This window comes from Xenopus laevis, chromosome 2S (assembly GCF_017654675.1).
Source record: "Xenopus laevis strain J_2021 chromosome 2S, Xenopus_laevis_v10.1, whole genome shotgun sequence".
In the NCBI taxonomy this organism is placed as follows: Eukaryota; Metazoa; Chordata; class Amphibia; order Anura; family Pipidae; genus Xenopus; species Xenopus laevis.
In genome coordinates, this window is record NC_054374.1 from 58832776 (window position 1) to 58857479 (window position 24704).

At 38.6% G+C, this 24704-nt stretch overlaps 1 protein-coding gene across 3 annotated transcripts in view; it reads right to left on the minus strand.

The window, feature by feature from the left end:
* pacsin1.S (protein kinase C and casein kinase substrate in neurons 1 S homeolog) overlaps positions 1–24704 on the minus strand; it is a 142815-nt gene that overhangs the window by 24018 nt on the left and 94093 nt on the right. For all 3 annotated transcript variants that reach the window (XM_041583183.1, XM_041583184.1, NM_001093938.1), the window contains 3 exon segments: positions 19481–19656; positions 15506–15626; positions 9126–9250 (listed from right to left, as the gene is read on the minus strand). In XM_041583183.1, the coding sequence (XP_041439117.1) occupies positions 9126–9250; positions 15506–15626; positions 19481–19656 (422 nt within the window).

The window sequence follows — 24704 nt, forward strand, 5'->3', positions numbered from 1 at the left end:
GCAATTTAGAATCGCAATTTGCTAAAATGTTTTGCAAACATTTTCTCCTTATTTACAATTCTGTTTGCACATTAAAATCGCCACTCTTATACAGCTTTATATATTAACTGTGTGAATCATTCACAAAGTTTATAGATGAGCCCCACTGTCTCTTATTGAGGCCACATTTATGTGGTAACTAGGTGCCATAACGGTGCATTTACACTATGGGGCAGATTTATCAAGGGTCGAATTTAGAGTTCATGGGAGTTTGTAAAAACTCCCATGAACTTGAAATTCGAAATAAAAATTTTTTTCAAACTCGGATGAATGGGATCAACCCTCGAATCCAAATCAAATTTGATTCAAGTTTTTCTCTGAATCAGGAAGGCTGCAAACAACCCTAAATCAATCCCAGGATGTCCCCCATAGGCTAAAACAGCAATTCAGCAGATTTAATGTGGCGAATAGTCAAATTCTTAATGGGACAGTACATGACAAATTTTGAAATTCGAATTTTTTTAAAAACGCAAATCGAATTTTAACTATTCCCTAGTCGAATTTCACTAAAATAAACTCGAAAATTGATAAATCTATGTGTTCCCATAATTGTGTGATCTGTCTTTTGACTGCTTCAGTGTGCAATGTTAAACTGCCATGTACACAACACTGTCCGATGTTCATTGAGGGTTCATCTGTAACCATGCCAAGTGTTCCCATAATTGTGCAATCTGTCCTTTGACTGTATTGGTGGGCAATGAAAGGTAAGGTGGCCATACACGGGCAGATTAAAGCTGCCCATATCGGTCCTTTTTGGCAGCTTATGTGCCCAAGTATGGGGGCTTCTGATGGGTCTTCCCGATCGATATCTGGGATGGATCGACCCATCGGAGCCTATTGCTCCTCGTTATAATTTAATCGTTCCTAGGGCCGAATGTTCGGATATAGCCCTGCCGCTGGTGGGCATATCGGGGACAGATCTGCTCGTTTGGCAAACGTGCAAATCTTATAGTGTATGGGCAGCTTAATACACAGTGTTGTCTGTTTTATATTACTTTTTTGACAAGTGGTCTGACGATCTTTCAGGATTCATAGTTAACCAAATCTTTTGCACATCATGTTTGTGGTTGCACATGCAGCTCCTTTGGGATTATGTCCCCCCTCCACAAATACGACGCAACAATTTTTACAATATTTATATACCAATGGTGCAGAAATATATAGTTGTGTTCTTTTGTTGTGTTTGAGAAGCCTGACCTCTAGTGGCTACAATGTTTATTTAAATGTATTCATTATATGTTTTTCCAGCACTGTCACTAGCTACATGTGCTAAGGGCCCTCTTTTTCAGATCCTTACAAATCTCACTTTCCTGTTCGGGTGGTGCAGTCCCTTCTGAGCATTTTGATAGTTTTACGCTTTAGAGATTGTGCTCTGTTTTAGATTCCAGAAAGGACCCTTCTGACCTATCTTGTTTACTATTTTTTGCCAATTTTTAACCCAGTGCCTGGGCAACAATCCTCAACCTGCCATGCAATATCTAGATAATCCTTTATGCCTCAGTTTGTTCTTTGGTTATCCCCCAAGGAACTGGATACTTTGTTCCATTGTATTTTGTTATGAATGATCCCATAACAGCTGATTGATCTAAATGACTTTCCACAATTTGCCGTATCTACTGTTAACACTTGCTTTCATTTTGCTTTCTTATTTTCTGTTAGGCTGGGTTTCCTTAGTTTTTTTACACCCACTTCAGGTTTCTATGGTAATTAATGGGATTTCTTTTTGGTGCTGCAGTGTTTATACAAATGACCTGCGGGTGACACTGTGCATACACAGGACTTTCTGTACAGCTTAAAAGTGAAAGTGGAAGTTACTTTGCATGACTCTCATAATAAAGCACTGTTATTCTCTACTCATCCTCGGCTGCCCAAAATAACATAACAAATGGCGACAAGGATGGCTCTTCTACCTCTGCAGCAGCCTGCAGCTTTTCTTCCAAACCCTGGTGAGCCTACCATACCTTTTACTGCTTGGATCCGTATATTTGAAAATTACATTATTGCTGCTGACCAAGGGGAGATTTCTGCTACTAGAAAGCGTGCTTTACTTATTCACTGCCTGGGAGCAGAGGGACAGCGTATATTCTATACATTACCATTACCTGATACTACTTATGAAACTGCTCTTACTGCTATAAAGAACTTTTTCGTGCCAAGAGTAAATGTGGTTGCTGAAAGATATAAATTCCGCCAACGTGGACAACGTAATGGCGAATCCACTGAACAATTTGTAGCAACTGCATAAAAGTAGAAAATTTTGCTTAGATCTGCCGTAGTTCTGCTAAAGATGTTCATGAAGTCACTTCTACAAATGTCACAGTATTAAGTGTGGATAAAGCTGGTACATTTATTCCAGACAAGTTTATATGCACTGCATGTCAGTGTCAGTACTGCTTCTGCTGACAAGGAACACTCCATTAACCTGATGCTTGATACAGGTCCAGCTGTTTCTATACTACCAAAGGATATTTTCTTGAAAAAGATTCGCTTGTTGCACCTGCCCTGAAACGGTCAGTTACTTAAAGGATCCAATTCCTGTGCTTGGTTGATTGCCAGCGACTGTACAATATGAATCAAATACTGTTAAATGTGACTTTTACATTGTGAATAAGGGTACTGCTATACTTGGAAGGGATCTCTTTGCTGCATTAAACCTACAAATAGTTGATGGTCTCATTACTACAGCACCAGTGCCTGCCACACAGTCAGTGTCTAAAATTTTACCACAAAGCAACACTTCACTAGGTTGTGCAAAGAACTTTGTACACAAAGTTAAGTTGAGACCAGATGTAAAACCAGTACGCCAGAAATTGAGGCGATTGCCCTACTCTATAAGGGAGACTGTCTCACAGGAACTAAAGAAACTGGTAGAACAAGATGTGATTGAAAAATCAGAATCCTCTGAATGGGTTTCACAAATGTTGTAACAATGAAGAAAACTGGAGGTATTCAATTGTGTGTTGATCTCCGTGAACCTAATAAAGCAGTTGTCATGGATAATCATCCCTTGCCACACATAGAGGAAATATTTTCAGAACTCCGAGGAGCAAAATTCTTTTCTACTCTGGATCTTCAGAGTGCTTATCATCAAGTATTACTGCACGAGGAAAGCAGAGACCTTACTGCATTTATCACCCATGATGGTTTGTTTTGGTTCAAGCGTGTACCTTATGGACTGGCTTCAGCAGCGAGTTGTTTTCAAAAACTGATGTCTTCTATACTCCATGACATACCTGGTGTAGAATGCTACTTGGATGATATAATTGTCTACGCTCCAACTATGGATCTTCATGACAAGTACCTAGAAAAGGTTCTGAAATGCATTGATTCTGCAGGACTGAAACTGAACCTTTCCAAATGCCACTTCAGACAAACTCAGCTGTCATTTCTGGGTCATATAATCTCAAAAGATGGATTACTGCCTGACCATGTCAATGCTGTTACAGAAGCACCTCCTCCATCTGATTTCCAGACCTTACGAGTTTTCTTAGGTCTTACTTCATGGTATTCTAAGTTTATTCCCAACTATGCTTCAGTTGTGGAGCCACTTAGAGCTCTACTATGTGGAACTTTAAGTCTGGTGTGGTCAGAGTTTGCTCAACATAGCTTTGAAATAGTGAAACAGCTAATTGTGAACAGTCCAGCACTAACTTTATTTGATCCTGCACTATCCAGTATGGTTACTACAGATGCTTCAGACTATGTCGTTGGTGCAGTTTTCACACAGAACCATGCTGATCATACAGAGAAAACTGTTGCATTTGCATCCACAACACTTACAGAGACAGAGCGTAAGTATTCCACTGTTGAAAAAGAAGCTCTAGCATGTGTTTGGGCAACAGAAAAATGGAGAACCTACCTATGGGATAGAGAATTTACCTTATGCACTGATCATAGCCCTTTAAATACACTGCTTACAACAAAGTGACTAGGAAGAGCTGGAATGCGGATAGTTAGATGATCAGCAAGGCTACTGAATTTCAACTACAAAATGCAATACAAATCAGGTTTGAAAAATGTTACTGCTGATTGTTTGTCACGTTTACCTTTACCTGTAGCTTCTGATACATTGGATGAGGACATAGAAGTTGTAGCATTGACTGATTTACTATCATCTACAGTTACAGCTGCTGATTTTAAGCAAGCTTGCCTCACATGTTCAATTCAAGTAAAACTACGGGACATCTTACAAAGCAAATGGCCAAATGCTGAGAAGCAACTCAGTCCTGATCTTCAACCTTACTACAGGATTAGACACGAACTGTCCTTAGTAGATGGCTATGTTGTCTGTGGAGCTCATCGTTTACTGGTACCAGAGACCTTGCGAGAAAAGCTCATACAACTTGCACGAGAGTCATCAAGGAATTGTACGTACAAAACAAAGACTACGAGAATTATACTGGTGGCCAGCAATGGATGCTGATGTGGTAACTGCCATTCATTCTTGTGTTACTTGTCAGAATCATGACTAAACAGCTATCACATATATACCACCACTTCAGCCAGTACCATTCCCTGATTCAGCATGGGAAAACTTGCTATTGATATTGTCGGCCCTTTTACAGATGCTCCTATAGATTGTAGATTTGCTATAACCTTTATGCCAGATCTCATCCTGTAAAGAGGTTTGGCAATCACAGAGCTAAGCTCGCTAAGTACCCTGGAATGAATACCATCTGGCCCCGGACCTTTGTTAATCTTAACATGTTCTAGTCTCTTTCGTCATGTGTGAACCATGCATTATTAGTTGTATTACTAGAATTGGGACTATTAAGAAGGAAACCTTCACTTACTGGTTCCTCATTTGTGTAGACAGATGAAAAATATGAGTTCAGAATCTGCGCTTTTATTTTGTTTTCATCAACCAGCTGACCCCCCCGATAGTAAGGGTCCCACCCCTTTGTGCTTAATTTTTTTACTATTAACATATTTAAAAACTAATTTTGGATTTTTTTACTGCTTGATGCAATATCCTTTTCTATATTTTCAATTTTAGCTTGCATTATAGCTTCTTTGCATGATTTATTGGCCTCCTTGTACCTAATAAATGATTCGGCTGTCCCAGCTAATTTGAAAGCCTTAAAAGCACGTCTTTTCTTACCCACCTCAACACCAATGCTTCTATTGAACCAAAAAGGTTTTGCTTTGCAACGACGTTCCTTGCTTACAAGTGGAATATACTGACAAGTATATTTATTAAGCAGCATTTTAAAGACTTCCCATTTTTTTAACCCTGTGAAAAGCATTTCCCACTTAATATGTTGCAGAGATGCCCTTATACTGTCAAAGTTTGCACGTCTGAAATTTTGTGTTTTAGTTACTCCCTTATAAAATTGCTTCTGCAGCAGAATCTTGCAGACCATGTTATGATCACTATTCCCTAAATGCTCGCCCACACAAATGTTAGAGAAGAGTTCAGTATTATTAGTTATTACAAGGTCCAAAAGAGAGTTATTCGTAGTAGGTTCTTGAACGAGCTGGAATAGCAAGTTGTCATTCAGCATATTTACAAACCTACTATCTTTTTCTGTCTTAGCAACCCCATTACCCCAGTCAATGTCTGGATAATTGAAGTCACCCTTAGCAACAACTTGACCCAGCTGTAAAGCCGCTTGTATCTGCAAGAGTAGCTGGGCTTCATACTCAACACTTATACGAGGTGGTTTATAGCATACACCAATGATAATTCTTTTTGTAACCTTTTGCCCAGTCAAAATCTCTACCCAGAGTGATTCCACACCCTCACCAGTGCCAGCTATTGTTATTTCTTGGATGCATGGCTTTAATTCAGGCTTTACATACAAACACCCTCCTCCACCTTTTTTAATCCCTCTGTCCCAAAAAGGTGTAACCATTTAAATTCACAATCCAGTCACATGTTTCATCCCACCAGGTCTCAGTGATACCAATTATATCATCATTTTTAGAGCATGCAATTAATTCTAGGTCTCCCATTTTACCTGACAAACTCCGTGCATTTGCCAGCATACAGCATAGGTTACTACTTTTACTTTTGAAATTTGCATTACTTAGTGGAGAATTATATGTTAAGTTAGTTGTGACCTGGTATACCAGTGTTAGATGCTTTGAAAGAAACCTGAAATGTTGTATGTACCTTTATATAATAAGTGACTTAAAAAAAGATGAATAACACATGAGAAAATTAGAGAAAATCAAGTCTGTTTAACAGAATCAGAGGTCAGGGCAGGCAGCAAGCTGAGATTCTCATTCATCTAGGCCATGGTATATCTATAGTAATGCGTCAAAACCATTGGACTTGAGTATAAAAAAAAAAGAAAATAAGTCTAGTTGATTTGACTTATTACTATAGATATAGCAGTGACAATGCTCTACAAGAGCCTCCGATGGCTCAGGTAATATACACGCAGATCACCACAAGGACAAGGTTTTGAATCCCGACACTTAAAGAATTCCAGCAATAGCACAAGTGAATGCCCATTGTCAAGGTTCCTGTATTAATTGCAAAATTTTGGTATTAGCTATTATTGTCCTTAAGGAAAATAATAAATCAGAATATAGTGAGGAGGTTAATCAGCTGGTAACATGGTGTGCTGTCCCATAATGTTGACAAAACAAAAGAGCCACTGGTTGGGGTTCACTGGTATAGAATAATATACTATGTGAAACTTGTTGTGGATATAGTGAATAAAGTACCCCTCTTGTAAAATATAAGTATATTATAAGTCACGAGGAGTTTCATGACCATATAAAAACACGAGGCCGAAGGCCGAGTGTTTTTATACAGGTCATGGAACTCCAAGGTAACTTCTAATATCCTCATATTTTGCAACTGGGGGTACTTTATTTATTATAATACACAAGTTTCAGTGAGTCATGTGACAGAAATGACATCAGAACTCACCGTTTATAACTGATGACATCAGAACTCACTGTTTATAAGGATATAATTTACAGGAAATTCATGGCTCTTGTGTATAATACACAAAAGCCATGAATATCTTGTAAATTATATCCTTATAAACAGTGAGTTCTGATGTCATCAGTTATAAACGGTGAGTTCTGATGTCATTTCTGTCACATGACTCACTGAAACTTGTGTATTATAATAAATAAAGTACCCCCAGTTGCAAAATATGAGGATATTAGAAGTTACCTCGGAGTTCCATGACCTGTATAAAAACACTCGGCCTTCGGCCTCGTGTTTTTATATGGTCATGAAACTCCTCGGTAACTTATAATATCCTTATATTTTACAAGAGGGTGTTTCTTATTCACTATATAATCACAATAACATACCCTTTATAGAAGGGTCTTGTAGAACATAAGGCTTTTGTCACGAACAGCACCCTGAATTCAGAACCGATGCTAAGCTTCCTGGTCTCGGCTCTTGCTTCTGCCTTTAACAGACTTTCACCTCGGGAGGAGCCCTTGGCTAATTGGATGCCCCCAGGTCTTATTAAGAGAGGAGCCAAGCAAAGGTTCTGAACGAGCAAAGGGGCACGATCGTTAGCAAGGTTTAGGACGGAAGGCACAGTTCTAGGAATAGATAGGGCGTATTCAAACAGGCCGGGTCAGTGCAGGCAGAGTTCAAATAAGGTCAGACAGGCCGGGTCGGTGCGGGCAGAGTTCAAGCAAAGTCAGACAAGCAAAGGTCAAAACCGAAAGATCTACAGAATGGTCAGGCAGGCACAGATCAGGATAACGGATTTCAGAATAGTCAGGCAGGCAAGGGTCAAAACAGGAATCCGCAACAATAATAAAGCACCCAGAAAATTAACAAGTAGAACCAAACAACGGGCAATGAGTTTAATTTGAAAGGCCCTTTAAATACTGAAAACTTGCTCAATGACGTCATGACCCCGGCGACGTGTAAAACCCAGAAGTGCTCGCTGCACGCGCCATAGGAACTCCGGCACCTGAAGAGAGAAGGATCAGTGCGGGGGCCTAACTACCAGCCCACTAGACCACCAGGGTGAGTATCCCTCACAGCTTTTTTGTTTGCACAAATAAATTGATACACTGGAGAATTGAAATTTGAAAACTTGCTAGCTTTTCTCAGCACAATATTTATTATTTGCTGTATAGTATATATTGCAGTATGTTTTATTACAGTATATGTCTTTTTGTGTGTCTGTGTATAATACGTATTGTATTATATGGTTTGGAGCAGGAAGGAAAAACATTGTAATGTAGTTATGTAGTACAGCAATGTGCATGAAAAGTCTCAGATTGATTTAGGGGGTGTTTTATCAAGGTTCAAATTTGAGGTTTTGCCATGACTCAAATTTTTTTCGCACAAAAACTTACAAATTTGAATTATATTTTCAAAAACTTGAATGTCTGGTATTTATTATACAACATAAACTCAAAAAGTCTATATCTAAAAGCTGGCAAGCTCATGTAGAAGAAGCTTACAAATTTGAATAATTTGAGGTATTTGAGGTTTTTTTTACGATTGTATTCAATTGAGTTTCTTACATTAGAATTTTTTCATATATAAGCAAATATTTGAGTTTTTTTTAAAAATGTGAGTTTGTTCGAAGTAGAAAAAACCTCAGAAAAGGATTTTTTTTAAAATTGTGAGTGTGTTCAAAACCTCACAAATGGAATGTTGTCGTGATCTGTGAACTATGGAGTTATGGAGAGTATAATGAATCATGGATAATTTAGAAACATGAATATCTGATATATAGGTGAATAGAAACACTCACAATTTGCAGAAGTGTTTTTATGCCTACAGTTTTGTAATGGTGTAGAAATGCAATGTGTGACATAGCACTTAGGGCAATAACACACAAAGCTAATTGTAGTCAGCTACTCATCACGCATACAAAATAGACAATACTTTCTGTCTTTGTGCGCTGCAGAAACAATTCTCAATATTGGCCAGTAGTTTTGTAGCCGAGACAAGTAGCTGGCTACAAGTAGATCCATGTGTCAGCCCTTAGGGAACCTGTAGACAATTCCTCAGCTGAATCAAACAATATGGCAGAAAAACTTTTGGACAAGATACATCAGTACACATGAACGTGACATACAGTTTGACAAATGGAAAATGAATCCTAATTATGAAAAGCATTATGGTTTCATTTAATGTCTCTGACCTTCCTCGATCTCCTGCTTGGGAACTGTTTTCTGAAGTAGATGCCACATTTGTTAGGACAGCACCTTCTGGCTTTTTTGCCTTCTCTTTACGGGTGATTGTGTGCGTAACATCAGGGTTCCATTCCTAACACAAGCAAAAACAGCAACATTTATAAACAGTTATTTAAGTAACAATTAAGGCCAGTTTTAGAGCACAACAGAGAATACATTTTATATCTACGGAGTGACCAGAGGATAGAGTGGCCCATACGTAAAACACTGCTTCATCTTAAAAAAACATATCCTGAAAAATATACATTTTAGTAGAATGTGCCGTTGGATAAATAGAAAACGTTGGATAAATAGAAAACTGTCATTTTAAGTTGGATAAATAGAAAACTGTCATTTTAAGTACTTAGGGCATCCCAGCGGCTCATACCATTAAATGTCTTCATACATAAATTAAAGTATACATGCTGTATTTTAAGTAAAGGCAATGATATTAGAATAAAAATACCATCTCTGCTTTTGCCAGGATAAAAGTATCGCCCAAAAATCCAACATGGAGACAAACAATAGGAACAAATAGCACTTTTAGTGTAAAACAGTGAAAAGGATATATATTGTGCATATATTTCAATATGATTTAACCAGCATGTGCATCAGAAATTGGAAAAGGAAATATATGGAATATAGGAATAACTGTTGCCAACAGTAAGGAAGAAATCTTATAAGTAAAAAACTTATGGGTGACAGAAAGTCACGCCAATGGTTAGTTTAGATGGATACTTATAAACCCCCCACTTTAGATTTTCTATATCACAATCTTTTATCAAGCTGGAAACATGAAAGTTGTTATACACTATGCAACTCCCTGCCCTGTCCTGGATTATTTATATAAAATAGAGTTCTTTTCTACCTAGGGAGACCTTGGGGGAACTGGTGTTTTTACTAAATGACTTGTATGACATGGAATTATAGGCAAGATATAATATAATTTTAAAGGGCCTCTTCACCTTCCAAACACTTTTTCACTTCAGCTGTTTTCACATAGTTCACCAGAAATAAACATTGTTTTCAGTTGCTTTCCATTTTTTATTCTTTACCCTTTTTCCATAATTGTAGTTTAAAGGGGTGGTTTACCATTAAGTTACCTTTTCACATGTTATAGAATGGCCATTTCTAATCAACTTTTCAGTTGGTCATTATTATTAGTTTTATATAGTTTTTTAAATGATTTGCCTTCTTCTTTTTCTTCTTGCCTTCTCTTGTCTACTTTCAAATGGAGGTCACTGACCCCATCTAAAAAAAACAAAGTCTCAGTAAGGCTACAAATTTACTGTCATTGCTACTTTTTATTACTCATCTTTCTGTTCATGCCCTCTCCTATTCATATTCCAGTTTCTTATTCAAATCAATGAATGGTTGCTATGGTAATTTGGACCCAAGCAACTAGATGAAAATGAAAACCAATTGCAAATTGTCTCAGACTATCACTCTCTACTTTATTCTAAAGGTTAACTTTGCAACATATAATTGATACATTTCTCAGCAGCATCTGTGGAACAGAACTATAATATCAGTTATAGTGACTGCCTTTATGAATGCAATTCTGCTCAGCAGGGCCACAAATAAGAAATGTATCAACTCAGGCTCTCTTTCATCTGTTATGGTACCTATGTTTTGGAGGAAAGATGATGTAATTCCAATAAAGGATTACAATCTCAGCCAGGTCATTTTAGGCCAGTAAATTTGACATCTGTGGTTGGCAAATAATTGGAAGGCTTTTTAAGGGATCACATTCAAAATTTTGTACTGGTGAATGGCATTATGAGCAGAAATCAGCATAGTATTATGAAGATTGCTTTTTATGATGAGGTTAGTAAGAAGCTGGACAGTGGGGGAGCAGTATATGTGATCTATTTTGATTTTACCAAAGCGTTTGAAACAGTGCTCCACAAACAATTGCTTTCTAAACTGAAGCTTAAAGGATCAATTCAGTGTAAATATAAAAACTGTGTAAATAGATAGGCTATGCAAAATAAAAAAATGTTTCTAATATAGTTAGTTAGCCAAAAATGTAATCTATTAATGCTGGAGTGTGTGTGGATAATATAATAGCCAGAATCCAACTTCCTGCCTTTTATCTCTCTAACTCTGAGTTAGTCAGTGACTTTAAGGGGGGCCACATGGGACATAACTGTTCAGTGAGTTTGCAATTGATCCTCAGCATGCAGCCCAGTTTTAAAAGCAAACAGTTCTGACCCATGTGCCCCTCCTCAAGTCACTGATTGGTTACTGCCTGGTAACCAATCAGTGGAAACCAAGAGAGAAGCAAAGCAGGAAGTAGTGTTCTGGCTATGTTATGCTATGCTATGTTATGCTATGCTATGTTACACACCCAGTCACTCCAGCCTTCATACATTACATTTTTGGCTAACTAACTATATAAAAAAGATTTTTTTATTTTGCACAGCCTAAATTTATTTTATTTATATCTATTTACCAAGTTTTTATTTTTTTACTGAACAATTCCTTGAATTAAGTCATTTGCACATGGACTACCGGATTGGGTACAGAGAGTTGTTGTTAATGGTATATTCTCTACTTGGAGTAAGGTTCTTAGTGGGGCCTCTCAGGGTTTTGTATTGGATAAACTTTTATTTAACTTATTCATTAAAACTTAGGGGAGGGTATTATAAGTAGTATATCAGTGTTTGCAGATGACACAAAACTATGCAGTCCAATTAATACCATCTAGCCATACAGTTTTGGTCCCCAGTGCCCAAGCAGGGCATTATTGAATTGGAGAGGGTCCAGAGAAGGTCTAAGCTGGTAAAAGGTATGGAAAATCTTAGCCATGAGGAAAGACTGGCCAAATTAAGGTTGTTCACACTGGAGAAAACACGCTTAAGGGGAGATATGACAACTAGGTATAAATAGGATCATATAATATTTCTCTAATGCTTTCATTACCAATAGGTCCTTCCAAATGACATAATAAAGAAGATTATTTCTAAATATTGGAAAGGATTTTTTTTTACAGTGAGAGCTGTGAAGATGTGGTATTCTCTCCCTCAATCCTCCATCAGCCATACTGGCTGATAAATTAGATAGCATTAAGAAGGGGTTTGGATGACCTTTTAGCAAGTGAGAAAATACATGGACTGGATTGATATCTTCGAGTCATGAAGGAATTTACCCCCCCCCCCAAGGCAAACTGGAGAGGCTTCAGAAAGGATTTTTGCCTTTCTTTGGATCAACTAGCAGTTGGGCAAGTTATATTGAGATATAAAAGGTTGAACTTGATGGACCTGTGTCTTTTTTTAACCTAACATACTATGTCACTGTAAAATATAGCATTTAGAACAGTTTACAAAGTTGGCAACCCCCTCCCAGAGCTGAAGAATGAAATGTTAAACTTTAATATTAAATAAAAACTATAAAGTAATTGAAGAAAGTATTTATATCTGGAGAACTATCTGAATACAACTGAACTGAAAAAATGTGTTGGAAGGTGAGCAAACCCCTTTAATTTTTGACAAAAAAGATTTTTTTTACACTATAGGGTGTATCTATCCATTTCAATGTTCATAAGATTCCTTTCATGCCTTCAGCTTGAGAGAGGATTGTGATACATATAATCCCAAGCAGGGGTTTTGTAAGTATTTGTTTTTTACTTTGTTTTTCTGTAAATCACCTCCAATCCACTTCTACATATCTGCCACATGTCATTTGGTACCAAGATACAACATCATAAATATGAATGCCAGGGGTCTACTGAACAGTTTGTCCATTGTGCATAGGTGTATGTTAGTATACAAAAACTATTCTAACAAGTAACTAACTTGATCACTAACTGTAATGAGTAATGATTATATCAATGATTTCACTAAATAAAAATATATTTTGTAATTGCTCTTATCAGATCTCAAGTGATTTGTTGAATTCTACATTGTTTGATTACAGGTATGGAACCAGTTATCTAGAATACTTGGGACCTGGGGTTTTCCAGAAAACAGATCTTTCCTTAATTTGGATCTCCATACTTTGCCTACAAGAAAATCATGTAAACGTTAAATAAATCCAATATACTGGTTTTGCTTCCAATAAGGACAAATCATATCTTGTTTTGGATCAAGTACAAGGTACAGTTTTATTACAGAGAAAAAGGAAATCATTTTTAAAAATTTGGATTAACTGTATAAACTTATGGTTTCTCCACAAATCTTTTTTTGCCTCCAGCGAGAAGTTTTAAGGAATGGCCCCGAAAATTTACAATGCAGTTTTGCATGCGTCAAAAATCTTGAAAGTGCGACAAAAATTATGCAGTAGACAAAAAAAGTTGCCCATAGACTCTAATGTATTTCACCACAAAGAAAAACTGCCCATAGACTGTAATGTGTTTCACAAATTTTCACTCATCACTGTTAGCCATTCTTTATTACATAATTTTGCCATTGTTTTGGGTGCAAAGTTTTTAGAAATGTGTCTGTGGTGTAATGCCTAGTGCTTTGTACAAAGGGTAGTAAAGGCACTGAAATCAGTTTTTCGAAAGAGCAAGCAGATTTTTTTATATTTCATTTTGAAATCTGACATGGGGCAAGACATATTGTCTGTTTCCCAAGTGCCCCCAGTCATGTGACTTGTGCTCTGATAAACTTCAGTCACTCATTACTGCTGCACTGAAAGATGGAGTGATTTCACCCCCTCCCTTTCCCCCCAGCAGCATAACACTAGAATAATGGGAAGGTATCCAGATAGCTCCCTGACAAAAGATAACAGCTCCTTAGTACATTTGAAAAAAGCACTTAAAAGTAAAAATCCCACTGTGACTCAGTTTCAGTTACATTGAGTTGCAGAAACAATAGCCTGCCTGAAAGCAGTTCCTCCCTGGCTCTTTCTGAAAGCACAGGATCAGACAAAATGACCTGAGATGGCTGCCTACACACCAATATTACATCTAAAAAAATATATACTTGTTGGTTCAGCAATAACATTTTATATGGTAGAGTGAATTATTTGCTGTGTACACAATGTACTTTAGACATAAAAACTATATCATAAGAAAGATGACAGTATCCCTTTAGGCTAAGGCCACACTAGGCGATAGCGCCGCGATTTGACTCGCGGCGACTTTTCGCCGCGACTTTTAAGCCGCAAACGCTGGGGAAACTTTTGCGCTGGCGTCTATGGGGAATCGCGACAAATCGCCAGCGTAAAAACACACGCTGCGATCTTTTCTCTACTGTCGCTCGAAATTGCCTCGCTAGGCGATTTCGAGCGACAATAGAAAAAAGATCGCCGCGTGTGTTTTTACGCTGGCGATTTGTCGCGATTCCCCATAGACGCCAGCGCAAAAGTACAAATACAAATTCCCGGTAAACACAAGAATTAGTTTTCCCTGATAAACTGCCTGCTAAACCCTTGCACCAGGAAACTGTTCAGATGTAACAATCCAGATAATAGATATCCCCAAAACAAATACTTGCATCAGATAGTTATAAATAATAGTATCAGATAATATAAATAATTTTAATTTAAAAGTGTTATTCACCTTTAAGTGAACTTTAAGTATGATGTACAGAGTGATATCCTGAGACAATTTGCAATTGCTTACAATACTTTGGGGGTATTAATTAAAACCTCACATTTTTCTCATTAAAATTCGACCTAATACCCATCCATAATTTGGCTTCATTTACAAAAAAAATCCAAAAGAAAACTGTACATGTGGAAAAAGCCTCAACACAATCATGCTATAATACGAATTGTGCAACTTTTTCGAATTGTCAACAGAAAAACTACATTTTTTTGCGTTTTCAAATGAAAACTTATCATCAACAGCCCCAAACCCTCGAATACCACGAAAGCAAAAAAAAAAAAACACCTTCCAATTGTTCATTTTTTATTTGAGGTCCCACCAATTTATGGCAGCGCCCCACTACCAGTGTCGGCAAAATGCTGCTCCTATAAATTTAAGAGCTGAATTTCCGATTTTTAAACCAGAAATTCGGCTCTTCTAATCACCTGCCAATCACTTATTGCTTTAGGTTGTGCATATGATTGGCAGAGAGGCATATGACCCCCATAACGTAAAATGAATGCTGCAATACTTAACACTTGTTATTAAAGCAGTAAATGTTGAATTTCAATTTGAAGTAAAACTGACTTCTGTGTTTCAGTACTTGAAGAAAAAAATTGCCCTCATTTTACATTTTCCTGGATTTTATATTTTTTTTTCTTGGACCTCTGAAAAACATAAAATGGGGGGGGTTCTACTGTACTTACTTCATTTTTAACAATTTATCCACCTCTTATATAACCTGTATACCTGTATTACCTTAATCACAAATGGAGCATTAGTACATGTTGGACTGTAACAGTAAAATTCACTCACCTCAAATTGCGGCCAGTTCATATGCATTCCAGGGCCATGAGATGCTCTGAACCAACGAAGGTCCTCCTGAACATCTGAGCTTTGGATTGTTTGCTCCAGCTCTTGGTACACTGCAGCATAGCTATAAACACACGGCATATGTCAACCATATTGCATACATTATATTTTATTCTTATTTTGTGTCCATATTCTGTACATGTATATCTCATTTGTCCTATTACTGTTATTACTGGTGTATTATACTTAAAGCAGAGATGTGTATCATGTCTACATTAAGGGGCAGATTTATCAAGGGAGATTTATCGGAGAATTCGAAAAAAACCTATTCAAATTTAAAGGGGAACTTCATCTTACAAACCAAAATTTGATGAAGAGGCTCGCATAACACAGAAACCCCTAATATATCCATCACAGTTACCTGTTTCTTCAAAAAGTATGAATAAATGCCATTTTCTATGCTGAAATACATCTAGTTCTTCTCTTTCTGCATCATTTGAAATCCAGGCAGGGAAGGAGGGACTAAACACTTCTCCATAGCTTACAGACAGTATGCAGGAACTACATAACCCACAATGCATTGCACTGTGATGTTCCGTTCTTTATTGAAATCATGTGTGCATGGAATTGTGGGGTTTGGAGGATGGAGACTAAGGACAGCAGGCTGCTGATACAAAGTAACAATAGTCAGTCAGCTCAGCAAAGTAGTCAGAAAGATCAGCAGGAGAGCAGGGGGGTAGGCTTAGGGAACTGTTCCAAACCATTAAAATCATGAAAAGTCTGCATATTTTTAATTGATATATATTGCAAATTTGCTTGAAATTATGTTTACTTTTCAAAAAGTTATGTTTTTGTGGAGTTCCCCTTTAAAAAACTCAATTTGAGTTTTCGGGTAGATTAAATTCATCCGAGTTTTAAAAATTAGATTTAATTAATAAATTCTGATTGGTGGGGTTTCCAATTCATGGGAGTTCAGGGGAGTTTAGAAAAATTCACATGAATTCGAAATTCGACCTTTGATAAATGTGACTCTTAGGGGGTTATTTATGAAAGTCTGAATTTATCTCAATATTTTCTGCTACAAACTCCAATGAAATCTGAGTTTTATACTCTTATTTATTATTAGATTTTCCCCAAAAATTTAATTTCACTTTTTTTTCTGAATTTTCACCCGAAAATTTAAAAAACTTCGGGGTATTGCACGAAACCCAGCGCACATCAAAAAATCATTGGGACTTCTCCCATTGACTGATATGTAACCTCAACAGGTCTGAGATGCTGGATTTTCAGATTCTGACTTTTTCATCCTCGGGGTTTAATAAATTCCAAAAAATTTGTGATTTTTTAAAAGTCTGATTTTATAAAAAAAAAAAATCACAAAATTTTCGTTTTAAAAAAATTTAAATTTCGAGCTATTTTGCTGTTTTAGCCTATGGAGGGACCTCCTAGAATCTATTTGGAGTCAATTGTTGGACTTTGGAAAATTTAAGGTTTTTTTGCCAAAAACTTTGATTTGAATTCGATTGAATGTGCTATTACTTCGATTCATACTATTCTAATTCGACCAAATACGGACCTATTTGATCATAAACTGACCTATTCGGCCAAAAAAAACTTAGAATTTCAAAGTTTTTCCAATTCGAAATTCGACCCTTGATAAATATGCCCCTAAGTGAAGGTTTCCAGTGTATGTCTGCTATAAACTGATACTCTACCCTATTCTGATAACTTATTTAGTAGTAAAGGAATTCAGTATTACAAGACAATTTACTTGAAGGATTTTACTGAAGGATTTTTAAAAACAATTTCACAAGTGTTAAAGGTAGTTCTTAAATTAACATTTTTCTGAATAGTTGGTGATCATAAATAATTAGCTACAAACAAGCGTATGTAATAGCATGAGTAACTATTTAGTAGTTTGCTAGAACCTACAGATTGGCAGTCCAGGCCTGGACTTGTAATTGCAACAAACAACTGGTAGGTCACACTGCACCTTGATTAACCACTTTATAGGTTGCTAGTTACAATGTTTTAAACCTTGTGAAGACACTGAAGACTAACAGTTTGTTAAATTATCACTCTCTGCACATATATGTGTTTGATATACATGAAAACATATATTACATGTTTAACTTATATTTATAGTAATATACATATAACTAACAGGGGCGATCCAGACCCCTCTGCCGCCTGAGGCAGCAGCAGTTGCTGCCGCTCCACCTTCCCCCGTGCGCTTACCTTTTTGCGCCTGAAGGGGTCCAGGCGGGTCCACGAGGGCGGCAGAGAGGGCCAGTACACTAGTGCAGAGAGCCTAACTGTGCTTTGAAAACCGGAAATTCAGCTCTTAAAGTACCAGGAGCGGCATTTTTGCCGCCCCTGGTACCTAGTGGGGCGCTGCCGCCTGAGGCGACAGCCTCAACTCGCCTCATTGGTGAAGTGTGTGGGAGGGGCTTCCAGATGTTAAAGGGGAACATAACCCACTTGTTGCTCACCACACGAAACTCGTTGAAACCGGAAAGTTTTATTTTCTTATGAACATCAATAGGCTTCCACATCAGACATGTTACACACTCCAGCACACGCTTATTTAAACACATTCAGTTACAATTACTTCAAGGAATCACTTCAGAGTAGGCACACCTGCCTTAGGATCTTGGATCACACCTAACCTACTAGTGGTCCGATATATACTCCACCCATATCCCCCCACTCTTCGATAGTGGGCCGATACCTACTGGGTGATATCCCTCCACCCTTCCAGGTTAGGACCTTTTCCATCCAATTCCTGTCCAGAGACCCAGGTGTCCTTCCTACTTTGTCCTAAACTTCCACTAATTCCCTTACTTACCGAGTGCCCGTAGGAAACTAATTCCACTTTCCTCCATGATGGGGCCACAGCTGCCCTTACTGACTATCCTCACTATCTCATGCACCTAGTGCTCGCTTTACGTAAGATCTTTCCTATTCTAGCTTTTCCTATCTGTCAACGATGTCTCCACTCACCAACCAGCTGATGTCCTTCTGTCATGCCCTCCCATGCCCTCCCCGCGGGGCACCTCCTTGGGCGGGGCACCTCCTTTTATAGAAAGTACTGTGGGCGGGGCACCTCCTTTTATAGAAAGTACTGTGTCCAAAAGGAATGTGAGGATCTCCAAAAATGAGAAAACAAATATAAAAAGTAGAAAAATTTATTAGGACATAAGACCTTAGCTCTTATGTCCTAATAAATTTTTCTACTTTTTATATTTGTTTTCTCATTTTTGGAGATCCTCACATACCTTTTGGACACAGTACTTTTCATTTTGCACCTTGGGACTGAGGTGAACTGTGAGTGTTTTCTCCTTTATCCTTTGCTTTAAGTTTGTATTTTTGATCCAATATTTATTCATTGAGTGGTACCATAGATATTTGCTATAATGTTGCAGTAGCACAAACCCTGTTTCTATACCTCCTTTTATAGTCCTTCTGTGCTCTATAGTGGCCTCTAGTGTCTGGGGAAGAAATTACAACTAAACTAAATCAAACCTCTGCCATCTGGTGGCAAATTACACCCAACATTTTTAAACACACATACATTCTACATACATGCACATTTTTGTCACTCAAAAAGATAACATTTCACTCACATAATACTCTCATCACTTTACACCGCCCTTACAAGGTGATAACTAATAATCATTTGGAAATATGTAGTACTAGCACAAAGACTTTGAACATGGTGTGACGGCATTATCAGTAATGCACCTGGTGCATGCACTATTCATCTAACAGTACAGGCAAAGGGTTAATTATGAAAGAAGTAAATCTTTATTAAGGCTAATGTCACCCAAATTGACATGGCCCTTTACCAGTATGAAGTATGGCCACAAAATGCATGAATTCTCCCTGATCATGTTGTGTGTAAGGAAGTAATGTAAAGAACTATGCTTGACAATCACATTTTAGAATGATTTGCTTATACAAATGAGTTGATTTTACCTGCTGCTCTCAGCAAGGTTAAGATGATGCTTAATGTCTAAAAGGATCTCCTTGAGGAATACCAATCGCTTCTCCTCCATCTGTTGACACTGTTCAAATACTAAATCCATGCTTTCCATATACTGAGGAGTGGATTTTTGTATATCATCCAAAATCTTTTCATAGCGCTCCTGTGCCTGTATAAGGATTAGAAAACATAGTAGAAATAAATATGATTTAAGACATCTAATCAACAATGGAAATAAGAGAAGAGGTGGATATTGGATAGAGGAATCAGGTGTGAATAAGAACATACCTCCCAACATTTTGGAAGTAAAAAGAGGGACAAAATTTTTTTTTCCGTACGTAGCACAGCAATTTTTTGGCCACACCCCTTTCTGTGGCCACACACCCTAATTACCATGTTTGTTTTACAAAATTTGGCAGGTTATGAAAGTTTGAAAATATTTCTCCTTATCTAAACTGTGTTTTTGTGTCTCAAAATTGTTACAAAGTATCTTATTTGCACCTGTTCGCTGTTCTGGGCTCTCTGCTAAAAGCCAATTAAGTGAGAAATTTTGTTTCTTTTTCTGGCCGTTCAGTGCATAGAAAAGAGGGACTTTCCAGTACAAATGAGGGACTGCAGGTTGAGCTGTCAAAAGAGGGACTGTCCCTCCAAAAAAGGGACAGTTGGGAGGTATGTAAGAAATATAATGATAGTATAATAATCTCATCTCAACTGCGATCTGTTCTATATACATTCACCTGGTTTTCCACTGCAGACTCCTTATAGGCTGCCTCTTACCTGCTCTACAAAGTCACCCACGTAACACTATCTGTTATCGCCAGAGCCATAAACATTTTATATAAACACAAGCCAGCATTTTTAGCCACATACCATTTTTTGCCCATTTTTATACAATAAAAATACAGCTGGTGTTACTCTATAATAAGCAGTTCATATAAAGAGTTCCATTAATTAATGTGCTAATTAACAATCAGTTCATTGGGGGTCAATGGAGTTTGAACCCTTTCCACCTGCCCACCTTATGCTACTTTTCCTGTCATTGCTTGATACACAAGTTATGTACATTACTACAAAAGTATTTCTTTCCCATATGTTATGTAAATTGCATATACTGTATTTAGAGGCCCAATGATCTTGCTGTGCACTAATAACTAGGCATTCCAGGCCCAGGACAACAGTACCCCGTCTTCACCCTTACACTTGTTTCCCCTGCACCCTTTGGTCCTTCTTTGGTACTTCCTTCTACTCCCCATCTCTGCCGGCGGATTTCAAGACAAATTATCCAGCAGCAGGGGATGGGGTTTTTATATTGTTCATTTTATTTACCATACAGGCATCCTAGGGCCACCTCTTTAAAGCTTCCGACCTAGGCACAGGTCCTTGATTGCCTATATGGTATATATGCCCCTGGTAGGACAACAATATTTCTACTTTATTTTGGAAATAATTAGCAGATAATCATGCAAACAAAACACTGATCATCTGTACTCAAACTTACTTTAAATTTTGTGCTGTGTACCATAGATGACAGATTTATAGACACTCAAATTTGATTTTTTCTATAATTATAATATAATATTTTTTTGTGGCAAAAATTGTGAATTTGAGTTTCCAAATTTGGCATCTCAAAGCTGGAGAGTGCATGTAGAATGTAATGAGAGTTGCTTCTTCTAATGTCAATCTATTTTTTCAATTAAAGTTTATGAGACCGATTTACAATTTGACAGATGTTTTGGAAATCAAGAGTAGAATGTGATTTTACTGCATTCAAGATGTTTTTTCAATCAAGATTTTGTCATAGGAAAACATGTTTTTACAAAATGCATCACTTATTAGGCCTCCTCCAGCAAAATCCTGCCTTGAAATCTGTTTTTCAAAAGAGAAAACTTATTTTTTATATTTAATTTTGAAATCTGACATTGGGCTAGACATGTTGTCAGTTTCCCGGGTGCCCTCAGTTGTGTGCTCTGATAAACTTCAGTCACTCTTTACTTCAAGTTGGATTGATATCACATACCTTCTGTTCCCCCAGCAGCCTAACAATAGAACAATGGGAAGGTGACCAGATAACAGCTCCATGACACCTGCATTGTTAAAAATGCTACCATGCCCCTAGTGGTAGATATGAGAACAGTTCTCAATATAAAAAATCCATGTCTTGCTAACCCAAGTCATGATTCCTGCAGTTATATTGAGTAGCAGAAACAATAGCCTATCTGAAAGTAGTTTCATTGTGAAGAATGAAACTGCTTGATGCTTCTGAAAGCAACCAGGCAAACTAACCTGAGATGGCTGCCTACACACCAATATTACAACTAATATTACAACTAAAAAAATTACATTTATTGGTTCAAGATTAAAATTTTAAATGGTAGAAGGAATTATGTGCAAAGTACACAGTATGGGGGTTGTGGGAGTTGCCGTGCGAGTTGGGTGCACATTTAGGAGCTCCCGGTCCAAATCTCCATGAACCGGGCAGTTGGTTGGCTTTGGAGCTTGGAGGAGGGATCATCCGGGTCCCCATTTGGCTGTCTACCTACACTGAAAGCTCACTGGTGAGGTGACCGCAGAGGACGCGTCTTGGGGGACCGGACCACATTTGGGGCTGGGGTGCAGTGACCTCGTGTTGATCGATCACTGCGGTTTGGATTGGCCAAAGACCCAAAGGCAGTGCATGGCGAACTAACAGCTGCTTGTCCTGTGTCTTGCTCCGGGTCTGTTGCATTCCTGGGAGCTCTGACGCAAACCCGTTCTTCGCTACATCTTCTCCACATCTCATCTAAATGTGCAACACCCGTGGAGTAAAGGTGGCCATACACGGGCCGATAAAAGCTGCCGACAGACCGTGTCGGCAGCTTATTGGCCCGTGTATGGGGCCCCCCGACGGGCTTCACCGATCGAGATCTGGCCGAAAGTCGGACAGATCTCGATCGGATGGGACAAAAAATCCCGTCGGATCGCGGCCACATCTATTCGTTGATGCGGTCCCGCGATCCGACTGCCCGTTAGGCATCGTTAGGATCCGATCGTTGGGCCATATGGCCCACGATCGGATCAGCCCGATATTGCCCACCTCAAGGTGGGCATATCGGAGGCAGATCCGCTCGTTTGGCGACATTGCCAAACGAGCGGATCTCTCAGTGTATGGGCACCTTTACCCGACTGGATCGGAATCAGAGGCGACCCGGTGGTTGAACGCAGCCCAGTTAGTCGCATCTGGAGCTACATTGGTGAGTTAAGCAATGCTCGTCTGTGAATGATGCAGTTACAATTTTTAAAGGCACTAAAACTACTGGTCCAGTTTTTGGTCCATAAATGATACAATAGGGGGGAATATAAGATTAACTAATAAAGGTGGATGCTCTGGCTGCCTTGGTGAAATGTTATTGATCTAAAAAATTTTAACCATCTCCATTTGGGATATTGCTGACATCTCTAACCATGGGTCTAGTGCACTCCGCAAACAATTCAGATATGGAAGATCCGAATACTGCAACTTCCATCTCCCAATCTATACAAACAAGTCTTTCGCTTGCAGATCAATCAGATAACGACTTATTGGGGAGAATAAAAGAGGTATTTTGCACGGAAATGGATAAAGCTACCACGTGTATCACCACTACATTGTCCTCTGAAATTAACGAGTTGGCACAGCGCACAGAATCTTTGGAGTCTCGGATGGATGATGCGACAGCTGTATCGGAAGCCCACGAATCCGACTTATCTGAACTTTACAGACAAGTACTCAACTTCCAATTAAAACTAAAAGATCTTTGTTATCTGACCTAATGTGTATGGTTTTAATATCCTTCCACTGCTAAGAGGAGAGGAACGGCTGCTACTTGTAGCTTTTTGATGTAATCCCTATTGCAAGAAGTGACTTTTGATGCAAGTGTTTCTCTCATATGGCTCAGGTGTCGATACCTCTGTATGTCTCGGCAGTACCGGATGATCAGGCAACCTACAGTACTGAGACTATTTTAGTGACAGACACAGTGCCTTCTTCAAATATCCTCGACTCATGTAGGTGCTGCCGTTAACCTTACTCTGACACTAACACCTGCCTTAGAACTTTTTCTGCACAAGACAACTCTTGCTACATATATGTCACTTGATATACCTTCATTGGGATTGCATGTTTACCTTTAGTTTTGTAAGTTTATTTTTCATTATCCTGTGAACCATTGGCCGATCACCACGGAAGCTCTTTGGCCACAACAAGATTTGGAGCGAGCTTGTTGAGGGCAACCAATCTCCCCAGTTGATCTTATGTTTGGGATACTAAGCCCGCCAGACTGTGAGGGTTGGGCAGGGTGGGGGGCAGTTGGGTGGGGGTTTTGTTTTGACTGTTGTTTTAACTATGTCTTTTCTACCTCATTTCAGTCTTTCTTTCCTTCTTCTCTCTCCCTCCCCACGGCTGGATAACAATGTATGTATATGGTGGGCTGCTGAGTCGCAGGGTGTCCGGAAGCCTGAAATGTATTCATTTTAGTGTGAGTACCCATCCCATTTACACAACACCAAATGGCTGCTGTTAAGTTAATATCTTGGAATGTTCGGGGTCTTAACGATAAGGTAAAGCGGGCATTAGTTTTCAATTATCTTAAATCTTATTCCTCCCACATTCTCTTGCTTCAGGAGACCCACTTAGTTGGGAGTCGGGTCTTGGCTCTCCGGAAACCGTGGGTTGCGTATATTCATCATACTACATATTCCACTTATGCTAGGGGCACCTCGGTCCTGGTTAGGAAGGGCTTCCCATTTGATCTTATGGAGGTGTGTTCGGACAGATCGGGCAGATATCAAATTTTGGCGTGTGCTATAGCTGGGTTTCCCATCCTCATAGCTAACATTTACATTCCTCCCCCCTTCGCAGACACAATACTTCATGACCTATATCAAACATTGATGCAATTACCCCCCGCCCCAGTGTGTATCATGGGTGACTTTAACAATTGTTGCAACCCTCTGTTGGATAGACTATCCGCTCCTACGGTAACTACTTCTAAACTTGCTGATTGGGCCCGGGCATACAATTTGGTCGATGTATGGCGCTGGAAGTACCCCGAGCGCAGACAATTCTCCTGTTATTCTACTACCTATCAGTCCTTATCTCGGATAGATCTTGCACTGCTTTCTTCGGACCTCCTCCCTAAGGTTCGAGAGGTTGGATATCTGCCACGGGGAATCTCAGATCATGCCCCTTTGCTTCTCTCG